The 11702-nt window shown below is 39.9% G+C and overlaps 1 protein-coding gene across 1 annotated transcript in view; it reads left to right on the plus strand.

The window, feature by feature from the left end:
- OPCML (opioid binding protein/cell adhesion molecule like) overlaps nt 1-9767 on the plus strand; it is a 653953-nt gene extending 644186 nt beyond the window's left edge. The window contains exon 7 of the mRNA XM_033918426.1: nt 3788-9767. Coding sequence (XP_033774317.1) covers nt 3788-3888 — 101 coding nt within the window. The 3' untranslated portion in view covers nt 3889-9767. The remainder of the gene's footprint in view (nt 1-3787) is intronic.
- The last annotated feature ends 1935 nt before the right edge of the window (nt 9768-11702 follow it).

Consider the following 11702-nt stretch of genomic DNA (forward strand, 5'->3'; position numbering starts at 1 on the left):
ATTGATCGCTTAATCATATTTCTAAGTGATGAACATAATAAAATTACAATATTTGGGGAACAATACAATACTTAACAATAACTAAATCCATACAGGACTATTAACAGACTTAACAAACCCATAAACACAAGGAAGGAAAGGGAAGTGAACTACAAAATATTTAAAGAAAAGCAGAACAATCAAGGAAAATGCATAAGGCAGGGGAAACAGAAAATTTCCATAATATTATACAACAGAAATAGAATTAGCCAGAGAACTGGCTAATTAGTTATCAAAAGCATCTTTAAAAAGAAAAGTTTTTAAATTACTCTTAAATTTCTCCAGATTGCACTCTTCCCTCAAATAAATAGGAAGAGAATTCCAAATTTGAGGGGCCGTAACAGAAAAAATAAATTGCCGTCTCGTATTAATAACCTTAAGAAAAGGAATCGTCAATAAATGCTGTTCATTAGATCTCAACGTTCTATTGGAAGTATAAGGGATTAATAATTTATAAATAAATGCTGGGGTTTTATAAAGTAGGGATTTGAAAGTAAACAGGCATAACTTATATGTTATCCGGTGAGATACGGGAAGCCAATGCGCTTTTCTGAGAAGGGGAGTTACATGATCAAATTTCATGGCTTTTGATATGAGTTTAATGGAGGCATTTTGGATAATTTGTAGACGTTTGATTTCACTCTGTCGGCGCGCTGATGTCTGGCGCGCGATTATCCTGTCACCCTTTTAAAGTATATATAAAAATAAAAATGTTTTGAAAAGGTTCAATGAAGAGTTGACACATAAAGCCTTGGACTATGAAAGTTTATTGAGTCCCTGGTGGTGTGGCTGAGAACCGAAGTAATGATATGTTGAGAGGTTTAATGAGAAACATTGGGGATACTATTTCTAAGTTGGTAACAGTTCTCGAACATTAATAAATATTAGCACATGAGCCCTTCCATCACCTATTTTGTAAGCGAAAAGGACTCATGGGCTAATCATATTCTAATCAGCTATCACACGGTAATGCAGACACACTAATTATACAAGAGGCACCTAAAGTTAGGCGCATAAAAGATGCCTAAAGTTAGGCTACAGCAGAGGTTTATACTGTGGGCCGGCGAGATAAATGCTCCGACGCTCATAGGAATTCTGTATGTCAACATAACATAAGAACATAAGAACATAAGAAATGCCATCTCCGGATCAGACCTTCGGTCCATCAAGTCCGGCGATCCGCACACGCGGAGGCCCTGCCAGGTGTACACCTGTCGTAATTTATAGTCCACCATATCCTTATATGCCTCTCTTAAGGAGATATGCATCTAGTTTGCTCTTGAAGCCTAGGACGGTCGATTCCGCAATAATCTCCTCTGGGAGGGCATTCCAGGTGTCAACCACTCTCTGAGTGAAGCAGAACTTCCTGACATTAGTCCTGAACCTGTCCCCCCTTAGCTTCATTACATGTCCTCTAGTCCGTGTCAAATTGGACAATGTAAATAATCTTCTCTGCTCTATTTTGTCGATTCCTTTCAGTATTTTGAAGGTCTCGATCATATCCCCACGCAGTCTCCTTTTCTCAAGGGAGAACAATCCTAGTGTTATAAGTCTGTCCTCGTATTCCAGTTTCTCCATACCCTTCACCAGTTTTGTTGCTCGTCTCTGCACCCTCTCCAGCAGTTTTATATCCTTCTTTAGGTAGGGAGACCAATGTTGGATGCAGTATTCCAAGTGTGGTCTGATCATTGCCCTATAAAGCGGCATTATAACTTTCTCCGATCTACTCGAGATTCCTTTCTTTATCATGCCCAACATTCTATTTGCCTTCTTTGCCGCTGCCACGCATTGTGCCGACGGCTTCAGGGTCCTATCTATCAGTACACCCAGGTCCTTTTCTTGTTCACTCTTCCCCAGAGTTGCACCTGACATTGTATACTCGTATTCCTTATTCTTATTGCCTAAATGCATTACCTTGCATTTCTCCACATTGAACTTCATCTGCCATTTCTCCGCCCATGTTTCTAACCGACACAAGTCGCTCTGGAGTTTCTCTCTATCCTCCTGCGATCTGATCGCCCGGCATAGTTTTGTATCGTCTGCAAACTTGATGATCTCACTGGATGTTCCTTCCTCCAGGTCATTGATATAAATATTAAAAAGGATCGGCCCAAGTACCGAGCCCTGGGGTACACCACTAGTCACTTTCTCCCAGTCGGAGAACTTCCCATTTATGCCCACTCTCTGCTTTCGGTTTTCCAGCCATTTGCCTATCCATCTTTGTATATCCCCCTCTATGCCATGGCTTTGTAGTTTCCTGAGAAGTCTTTCGTGTGGAACTTTGTCGAACGCTTTCTGGAAGTCCAAGTATATTATGTCCACCGGCTTCCCACTATCAATTTGCTCGTTCACAGTCTCAAAAAATTGGAGTAAATTCGTCAAACATGATTTCCCTTTCCTGAATCCATGTTGACTGGGTTTCATCAAGTCGTGTGCGTCCAAGTGCCGGACCATGCTATCCTTGATTAGTGTCAGAGCATTTACTTTGCAGGCCCGCTATAGAAACCTCTACGATGGCTATATAAATGCCAGTGTTAATTAGTATATTGGCCTCAATTATGAGCATCAATTGGCTTCAATTATGAGCTTCAATTATGAGCGGGATTTTGTAAAAAAAAAAAAAAGGGGGGAGGGGTAATCTGAAATGGCATATAGTCTTTATTAGATCATGATCTCCTTGTAACTTGGTGAAAGCAGCAAATTCCCCTGGTGAGGGTTAAGGAATGGGAACAATTGCTGGCCTCCTCTCTTCCTAAATTCAGAGACTAAAAATTACAGTCTCCTCTCTTTTCCTAAATTCAGAGACTAACAATTGCATAGTCTTTGTTATATAAATATACATAACATTAGCATGCACACTTTGTTACCTTCAGACAATACTCTAAACACTATTGCTACTAATAAACCCAAAGGCACTGATTATGTGGAAAAAATGTTTGGCCACAGCTTTATTTATAACCCCAGCTTTAAACATTTCAACAATTAATTCTTATATTCGTAACATTCCATAACTGTCAATGTGGCTAGACAACAAACCCCTCTTTTCTCCGTCCCTCCCTCCATGAGCCATTTGGTGATGAAACTAGCTCATCCCCTCAAGCAAATCCTTGCCACTTCATCCCATCACATGACCCAAGGTATCGTCAGGTCACACTCACCCCAACTCATGTTAGTGACGTCCATGAGTAACCCATTTCATTTCCCCCATCACATGTCTTTTAACTCCAATTCCAGCCACATTCAAAAATTATCTCCCATGTTGTATGCACACTTCCCTCCCCTGCTGCGACCGCTCCCCTTCCCCCCACCACTCCACTCCATCCCCTTGCAACCTCATAAACCTCACCCATCTCATACAACAAAGCAGGGAGGGAGGGAATCACTCATTCAATTCCTCCTCCCTCACATCCACCCTCTCCCACACCAACCCCACAAATGAATTATGCCACCAAAACTTCTTTTTTCAACGTTCCATCCCCTGTCCCTTCTAACCAATCCCTATCCTTCCTCTCAATATCTTCCCTAACAACTCTTTCCACCCAATCCCAACCCTTCTTTTATTATCCCATATTCCCTATCTCTTCAACCTCCTCACTCCCCCCCCCCCCACCTTTTAACCTTTTCCTTCAGTTTCTGGGCTCAGCTAATATTATGACCCTACCAATCTAAACTGGCAGGGTTCTCCAATCTCTGTATTGCTTAATTGTTTTTTGCCTACTCAATAATATATTTTTTTCTTCTCATATAGGCCCTGGAGCGGTGAATGGCTTAAACAACTCTGCTGCTGGAGCAATGGCTGGACTTTGGCTATTGGGGTACCTCTTTCTTTATGCGCTTGTTAAGTTTTGATAAGAATGCAGAGGGTCCTTGGAGTGACTCCTGGCTTCTCCACACAACAGACTTTACTCTATTCAAACTGCGGGCAAACTAGTTTCTCAGACTGAACATTTGAGGACCTGAAACTTGTAGGAAAATCTTGGGTGTCTCCAAAAGAAAAAAAAAAAAATCACTAAAAAAACCCCATTTCTGCCTTTCTTCTTTCTCTGTCTTCTAAACTCATATTCACCAATTTTTTTTCTGTATTATATTCAAAACTGAACATGCAGCTTGCATGTAGGGTCCACACAATATGTTTGTGTATTGAGGTAACAAGTAGCGGAACAATCTTTTAACAGTGTTTATTCAAAATGGCTGATTATGTTAGGCTCACCTCTATTCAGCTCTCTCATGTTGTAACTGTGTAACCCAACATAACCCCTCCCCACAAAATATATTAAACTGAAGCCTAGATAGAATTAGCCCTTAAGAAATAAAATTAGCATTTACAAGGGCCTTGAAAATGCTGGGAGAATGAGAAGAGAAAAGAACGTGGTATATTTGGTTGCTGAGCTTCTTATGTTACTAAAACGTTATCATTTGAAAAGGATTGGGGGTGCCAAAGACAGTACAAATCTCCTCTCTGGACACAATGAAGGAGCTTGCACAATATAGGGGGGGGGGGGGGTCAGCTCCCAACCGGCATCCATAGAGCTGGATCCTATGCATCTAGTTAGGGCCATCTATCCATCAATCTAACCATGTCTTCTGTCTGCTAGTCCAATCCATTCTTATGTTTGCACCTGCTCATACGGCTACATATTCATTATTTTTTTGTCTGCTCTCCAAGCAGTTTCCTGCCCATTATCAGTTTATAAATGCAAAAGGTTTTCTGTCTGTTTTATTTACAAAGATACTAGCATAAAACGTATAAGCTGTGTCTTAGCAGTTTCTGAGTCAGTTTTGTGACTAATATATTTTTCACACAGCAGTTTCCTCTTGATGTTTTCAGTTTCCAGATCAATTGGGATGTGACAGCATGAACCTTCATTGTCAACTACCCAAGGATTTTCTTTCTCCTATGCTACACCCCCTCCTAACTTATTTTAGTGCAGTTCTTTCAGTAACCAACCTCCATGCTCCAGGGTTCTCCTGGAATGTTGCAATTATGCACCGTTAATTCCCAACCCCAGATCCAGTGAACACTGCCACCATAGCATTCTCAGCCCTGGCCAACTTGGGGGAGCAGAAGACCTGTGCCTGGAATCAAACCCAGTGACTCTGCATGGTGTAAAGATGTCATGAGAAGAAAGACACATTCTGAATCCCCTGAGGCAGCTTTGGCGAGACAAAGATCCCCGTTGGGAACTAAATGATGAATTCATCTTTATAGAATGTTCTCCTCTAAAAGGCTTGGTGCACTATATTTCAGATAAGTGCAATTTTAGAACTTCTAATTAAATTGGTTTATCCTTTGGTTTATCAATTGAAAGGAAACTCCGGAATGAGGAGGGCATAGGATGAAGGTGAAAGGGGATAGATTCAAAGTAACCTCAGAAAAATACTTTTTCATGGAAAGGGTGGTGAATGTGTGGAAAGGCCCCATTGGAAGTAGAGGAGATGAAAAATGTATCTGAATTCAAGAATATTTGGGAGAAGAACATTGGATCTCCAAGGGAGACGAAGGGATAATATATGACATGGATAGGTAGATTGGATATGGTTTTATCTGCCTATGTTTCTATGTATGAAAACTGGATTAATATTTATTGTGCAGCAGCGACATAGTGGAGTCACACACTGTGCAGGAGAAGGCAATGGCAAAACACTCCTGTATTCTGCCGTGAAACATCACAAGGTGGATTATTCACTGTGCATGTCGCCAGGGGTAGGTGGCCAACTCGGTGGCATAATCCATCATCATACAGTATGTCTTTTTGGTATGGGAGTTCACCAGCAATTGTTTGTGTGTTACTGCAGTGAAGTTTTTTAAGCGATTCAAACCTTGTGTGTCTTGAGAATTTTTTGAATGTTTTACGCCTCTAATTTTTGAATTTTTCTCTTGAATTTTGCTTTATTGATGTTATTGCCAGAGTTCTCCCATTCCTAGTCTCATGAGTAAAGATCTGTTTGATTTCCTAATGCACGGCAGTGCCATTCGGCTGCTAAGCCAGCAAAACATAATTTCTAGTCTTCAAGGTCTTGTTGAATCAAATAAGACAATAGGACAAAATAAGATGCAAGAAATTCAGTAGCAACCCATTACATACTTTTTCCCCAAAAGATGAGGCTATGATACTTGACTAAATTCCCAAAGGATAGGACAATCCACTTTGATGAATAAAGCTATCTTGTAAAAATTTTGTAATCAGTTTAGCTACCTTTATAGATACAGCCTGAAATATTCATCTGAAACCGTATGCCAGCAATATGTACAGGTATGGTTTGATCATTTTAATTCACCTCTTTTTTTTCCTTATGGGTGTCTCATGAGAGAGAGAGAGCAACACTGTCTCTATTCTTTTTAAAAATAACAATGAATTTTGTACCAGTTTCCCTACTCATCATTGATTGTTAGATATTCACATAGTTGATGGAGTTCAACTTGCGTTCTATTTAGGAAGCTGATATGAGTAGTGTAGTCTCTAGCAACTGAATTCATTTTCAAATTCTTAATTTACAGAATAATAACCTAGCAGCACCCATCCCGTTCACATTCGCATATAGTTAATGTTTGTAGGGTGCTATGAGCTGTAAAAACATGTTATAATAATTTTATCATAGGATCTAGGACTAATGAATAGAGAGCACATTGCACTATTGTAAGCCTAGTAAGATAGGAAGCAGTCTGCCTCAAGAAGAAATTGAATGGCCTCAGTGGTACAGGTAAAGAAATAAACAAAAATGTCTGGATTAATGCAGCGTGCCAGACTTTAAGAATAAATGGGATACCCATGTGGGATCCCTACGAGGGTCAAGATAAGGAAATTGGGTCATTAGGGCATAGAGTGGGCAGACTTGATGGGCTGTAGCCCTTTTCTGCCGTCATCTTCTATGTTTCTATGTTAACTGCTGGGTGCAGCCTCGTCCAAATCACCTCAGTGGTATAGCCAAAAGGGTTTTGGTTTGTTTCTTTGTGAAAAAGGTTTTAAAAAAAAAAGTTTGTTTGTTTAATTCCAGGAAAGACACTGCACGGCACCTTAGAATCTCCAGGGGAAACGGGTAGTTTATAAAATAAACTTGGAGTCAGCTGGATTTAAGATTAGGGCCCCCTAGCCATTAAGCTGGCTGTGCCAAAATTCAGCCCTACTCACGGCTTTTTTTTTTTTCTTTTGGTCTTTCTTTTCAATGATTTCTGTATAATATATTTAGAAATGAAGCTACGCATCGCTTGGTTTTTTTTTTTTTGGCAAAGTGTGACCCCTCCATCAAGAGTCACTAGAGGTAGGTGGGAGAGTGTTCCAAGGTGAGCATTATTAAACCATGACCCACTGAAAAGGGCAGTGAGGGTATGACCTTCAATACTGCACAGAGTACCAAACTTTAGGAACTTGGAAAATGTTGGATACTTAAAATTAGATATAGACACCCAAGGAAAATACTCATAGGTCTGATTCAAATCTTTGGATCACGTGAACATGAATAAAATGGGTCTTTGCTGAACCTTTGGGTGGTATATTCATTGCAAATAGCATTTCCTCTGCTCAGTATATTTGGAAAAATCCCACAGGTGGCAGATGAAGCACTCTATTTGGGTACATCCATTCTTCTTTTTGTAATTTTTTATTTATAGCAATAACAATTACAAACCACTGAAACAAAATCAGAGCATTATACTCAGTCATTAATACAACATAAAAAATATCAGCATAATATACCCATTAGTATTGCTACTTAACACTTATGAAGGAAAAATTTGGGTGGGTGAGAGGTACAGACTGTCTGCTCTGTTGACTCGCAGATGGCAACAATTTGTAGATATATGGGGCAGATATTTAGAGATGGAAGGAGGGGAACGATAACTAGACCGTGGGGTGTGATAATAAGGGCATATTTTATCATATGTGGTAGGGATGCCCAAGGATTAGGGTACATCCATTCTAAGATGTGGAAAGCATTGATACCACCTGAGAGAGAAAATACAAAAGAGATCATTTTTACAATCATTTTTACAAATGAAAACTTCAGATTTCTGTGTTCATATTCCACATTTGGTTTTGATCCAAGTCCTATAACTGCTAAAGCACCACACTACATTCTAGTAACTGAAAAATGTGCACTAGAAAAGAACTTGGGTCCTACTGATATGAGGATAGATAAAAAAATTAAAAGCAATTGTTAGATTATGCAATAACCGAAACAGAGCTAGCAAAATGCACATATGTACTCTTACATTGCCTGTTGAATAGTTTGTCCACATACAGTGCAGCACTTGGCCTTTAGTTGTGTGGCAGCCATGAGGTCAGAAACATGGACGCTCCATTACAAGACTACACCATTGGAGAACAATGCGCAGTAGTGCGCTTTTGTTTGGGATATTGATTCAGTATGGATATAGCACCATGAATCATCAAAAAGTTTATGAGTAGGTAAAAAGGTTTAAAGCGGGAAGAACAAATGTAACTGATGAAGGTCGCTCTGGTTGCCCATCAACATTGCACGCACAAGAGAACATTGACAGGGCAGATGACTTGAAAAGAGAGGACCGACGGAAAATGGTGTCTCAATTGACTGCAAATTTGGATATCAGTTATGGATCTGCATTTGTAATAGTGCATGATGACTTGGGATACAGGAAAGTCTACGCACAATGGGTTCTCAAACGGCTTACTGGTCTGTACAAGCAACAGCGTGTGGAGGTTGTGACCCAGTTCCTGAGACGATATGAAGATCTGAGTATTCTGGAGAGAGCTGTCACCAGTGACGAGACATGGGTGCATCACTGCTACCCGGAGAGCAAAAGCCAAAGCATGATGAAGTAAAGGAAGTGGTGCTCACCTGGCTTTGAGAGCAGCCAAAAAACTTCTTCTGTACTGGAATGCAGAAACTAGTTGAACAATACAACAAATGCATCATTTTGCATAGGGACTGTGTGGAAGAGTGATATGTTCAGTTGCTCACAGTTACTTATATTAAAGCCGTTAAATGTATTTTGCCTTTACGTCTTGATTTACTCTTGTACATAGAGAAGAACCAACCTCATCGGTTATGACTCTAAGACTGAACAGTGCCCCATTCGCTCAGCTTTCTGATAGCTTATGAAAGGAGCTGTGTTTTGGCATCTGTGAATTTGCAAATACACAACATGTTCTCTCATTCTATGTTAAGAAAAGTTAAAAATGACTATAAAGAAATAGTTTGGTTCTGTGAAAGGTTCTCAGCCTAACCAACCAAACTTCCTAAATTCTGAGCATTATTTTGCCACTGTAGCTAAAAAGAGTGTTATCTTATTTTGTTACGTGCCAATTTGTAGAAACAAACTTCTATATTTTGACATTGTTTTGGATCACTGATTGAACCATATCCATGCCATTCTCTTCTTGGTTGGACTGAGAACTTTTCAGCACCCACTTGCATCCCAACTTTACCTTAAAACCCCAAAAAGTAAATTATCAAATTTACACCAGATGTCTCAGATAATGCAACATTCTTCAAGTACCATGAGATGCAATCAGAGACCAAGAAAATGTGGCAGGAAGATACAAAACTAGTTTCAGTTGTACTTCCTGTAACTAGCTTGTGCAAAAAGAACTTCCAAAGGCATACAATGAGCTCTTGAAGAAAGCTCTCTGACATATGTAAACTGCTTTGGTTGTACTCACAGAAAGGCCCCTGGAAAAGCGGAGACTTAGAGGAGACATGATAGAAACCTTCAAAATCATGAAGGGCATAGAGAAGGTAGACAAGGACAAATTCTTCAGGCTGTGGGGAGCCACAAGTACAAGGGGGCACTTGGAGAAATTGAAGAAGGACTGGTTTAGAACAAATGCTAGGAAGTTCTTTTTCACTCAGAGGGTGGTGGACACATGGAACACGCTCCCTGAGGCTGTGATAGGCCAGGGGTTCAAGGAGGGTCTAGATAGGTTCCTAAAAGAAAAGGGGATTGAGGGGTACAGATAGAAGTAGAGGTAGGTTATAGGATTAGTCAGAAACCACTTCACAGGTCATGGACCTGATGGGTCGCCGTGGGAGCGGACCGCTGGGCGCGATGGACCTCTGGTCTGACCCAGTGGAGGCAACTTCTTATGTTCTTATGAGGAAGAGCACTAGCAACTTGAGAGCCTAAGATCATATCAAACATTCTCATCATGATAAGTACAAAATAACCCATTCAGAGACATTACCCTAAGATGCAATATTATTAAAAGGCATGCAAGGTAGTTTGGGTTATTGTTGCAACAGTGACTCTTAATTACATTTTTTTTTTTTTTTTTTTTACTGGTGAAACTATCTACCCTCATTTCCTACTTCACATATTAGAGGAACACAAAGAAATGGGAGCATGGTCCTTTCTTTAGTAATTTACAGAGTTTGAGGATTATCTCTAATCCTGCCTATTTCTGTCTAGTCAAGTAAGTGAGTGAGTAAGGGGTGGGAAGACAAGAATCAAAGTCCTCAAATGTCTCAGTATTGGAATTAGTAAAACGAGTGAAGGAGTGAGGGTTCCTTCTCCATGTCAGCACTAGAATTTAAGTAGGTCAATGGTTTTCACAGCCATATCCAGTGGAAACCAGTTTTTGGCCTCAATTGCTTTTTAAAAGTCATATCAAGAAATGGCACTAATGATGGAAGCAGCTGCCAAGTTTGTTCTTTACTGGTTAATGTCAAGTGACTGAGAGTCAGTCATTTAAAAGCCTTCAAGCGATTTTCTTGCCGTGAAGAGAAGTGACACATGATCTAGGATTATGTGCATTGTTGCTAAAAGTGCAAATTTGTCATCCAGCCACCAATGCCCTGCAAACTGAATTAGGCTTGGCATTTGTATACCTGTGTTGTTTCCAAATGTTTAAAGTGCTTTCTGTGACTGGGGCATCTGAGTGTGATCTTTCTGTTCCCTGTCTAAAAGATGAAAAATGCCGAAACAATGACAACGAGCCTTTAGAAAGGCCTTTGGCAGCAGAGGAGATATTATCAAAATGGAAATGACAAGGTCTTCAGGAGAAACAGGTCTGATTCTGTGTTCCAAACTTATGAAATGAGATGAACAGATAAGAAGCAAGTTAAATATGTAAGGACAAGATAGAATGTGCTGTCTTACTGGGCTGATGTAATTTGTCCTTTGAAAATTCCTTTTTTCATATCCAAGCCACCATGTTTAATGAGCCTTTCACTCTGTATTAAAGTCAGCAACCATCACAGTCCTCTGGCATCACCCCCGATCCTGCAGGCTGAATTATGAATTATTCTATCATTTATCTATAGTGTAGGGTGCAAGGAAGTGGCAGGAACATGGAACCTCTAACATGTGTTGTGTTTGAGCTTCATTTCCGGGGGTTACGCTGAAATAGCCGCCAAGGCACTGCTAATTTTATCAGCCAAGGGAGCATTTCCACATTCAAGTTTCTTGTGACATGTAAAAAGTGAAGTTGTGAGGAGTATGTTGGTGTATGAAAAAAATGTTTAAAATCCAGAGTCCTTCTATAGGTTTTCATTTATACTGTGCCATTTTTTTTAATGGTAGAGTTTATAGCTGTGTCAGGCTACCGAGGTGAACATTCTCACAGTTTTCACTAAATCTGTGTTCAAATGCTTTAAAATGATGAAGTGGGTACGAAATAAAAAACTTCTGTCTGCCTTTTAGGATTTCTTTTTTTTAAACAATGAAGTCAGTCAGTTTCTGTCAATGA

The sequence above is a fragment of the Geotrypetes seraphini genome, chromosome 13 (genome assembly GCF_902459505.1).
Source record: "Geotrypetes seraphini chromosome 13, aGeoSer1.1, whole genome shotgun sequence".
Classification (NCBI taxonomy): Eukaryota; Metazoa; Chordata; class Amphibia; order Gymnophiona; family Dermophiidae; genus Geotrypetes; species Geotrypetes seraphini.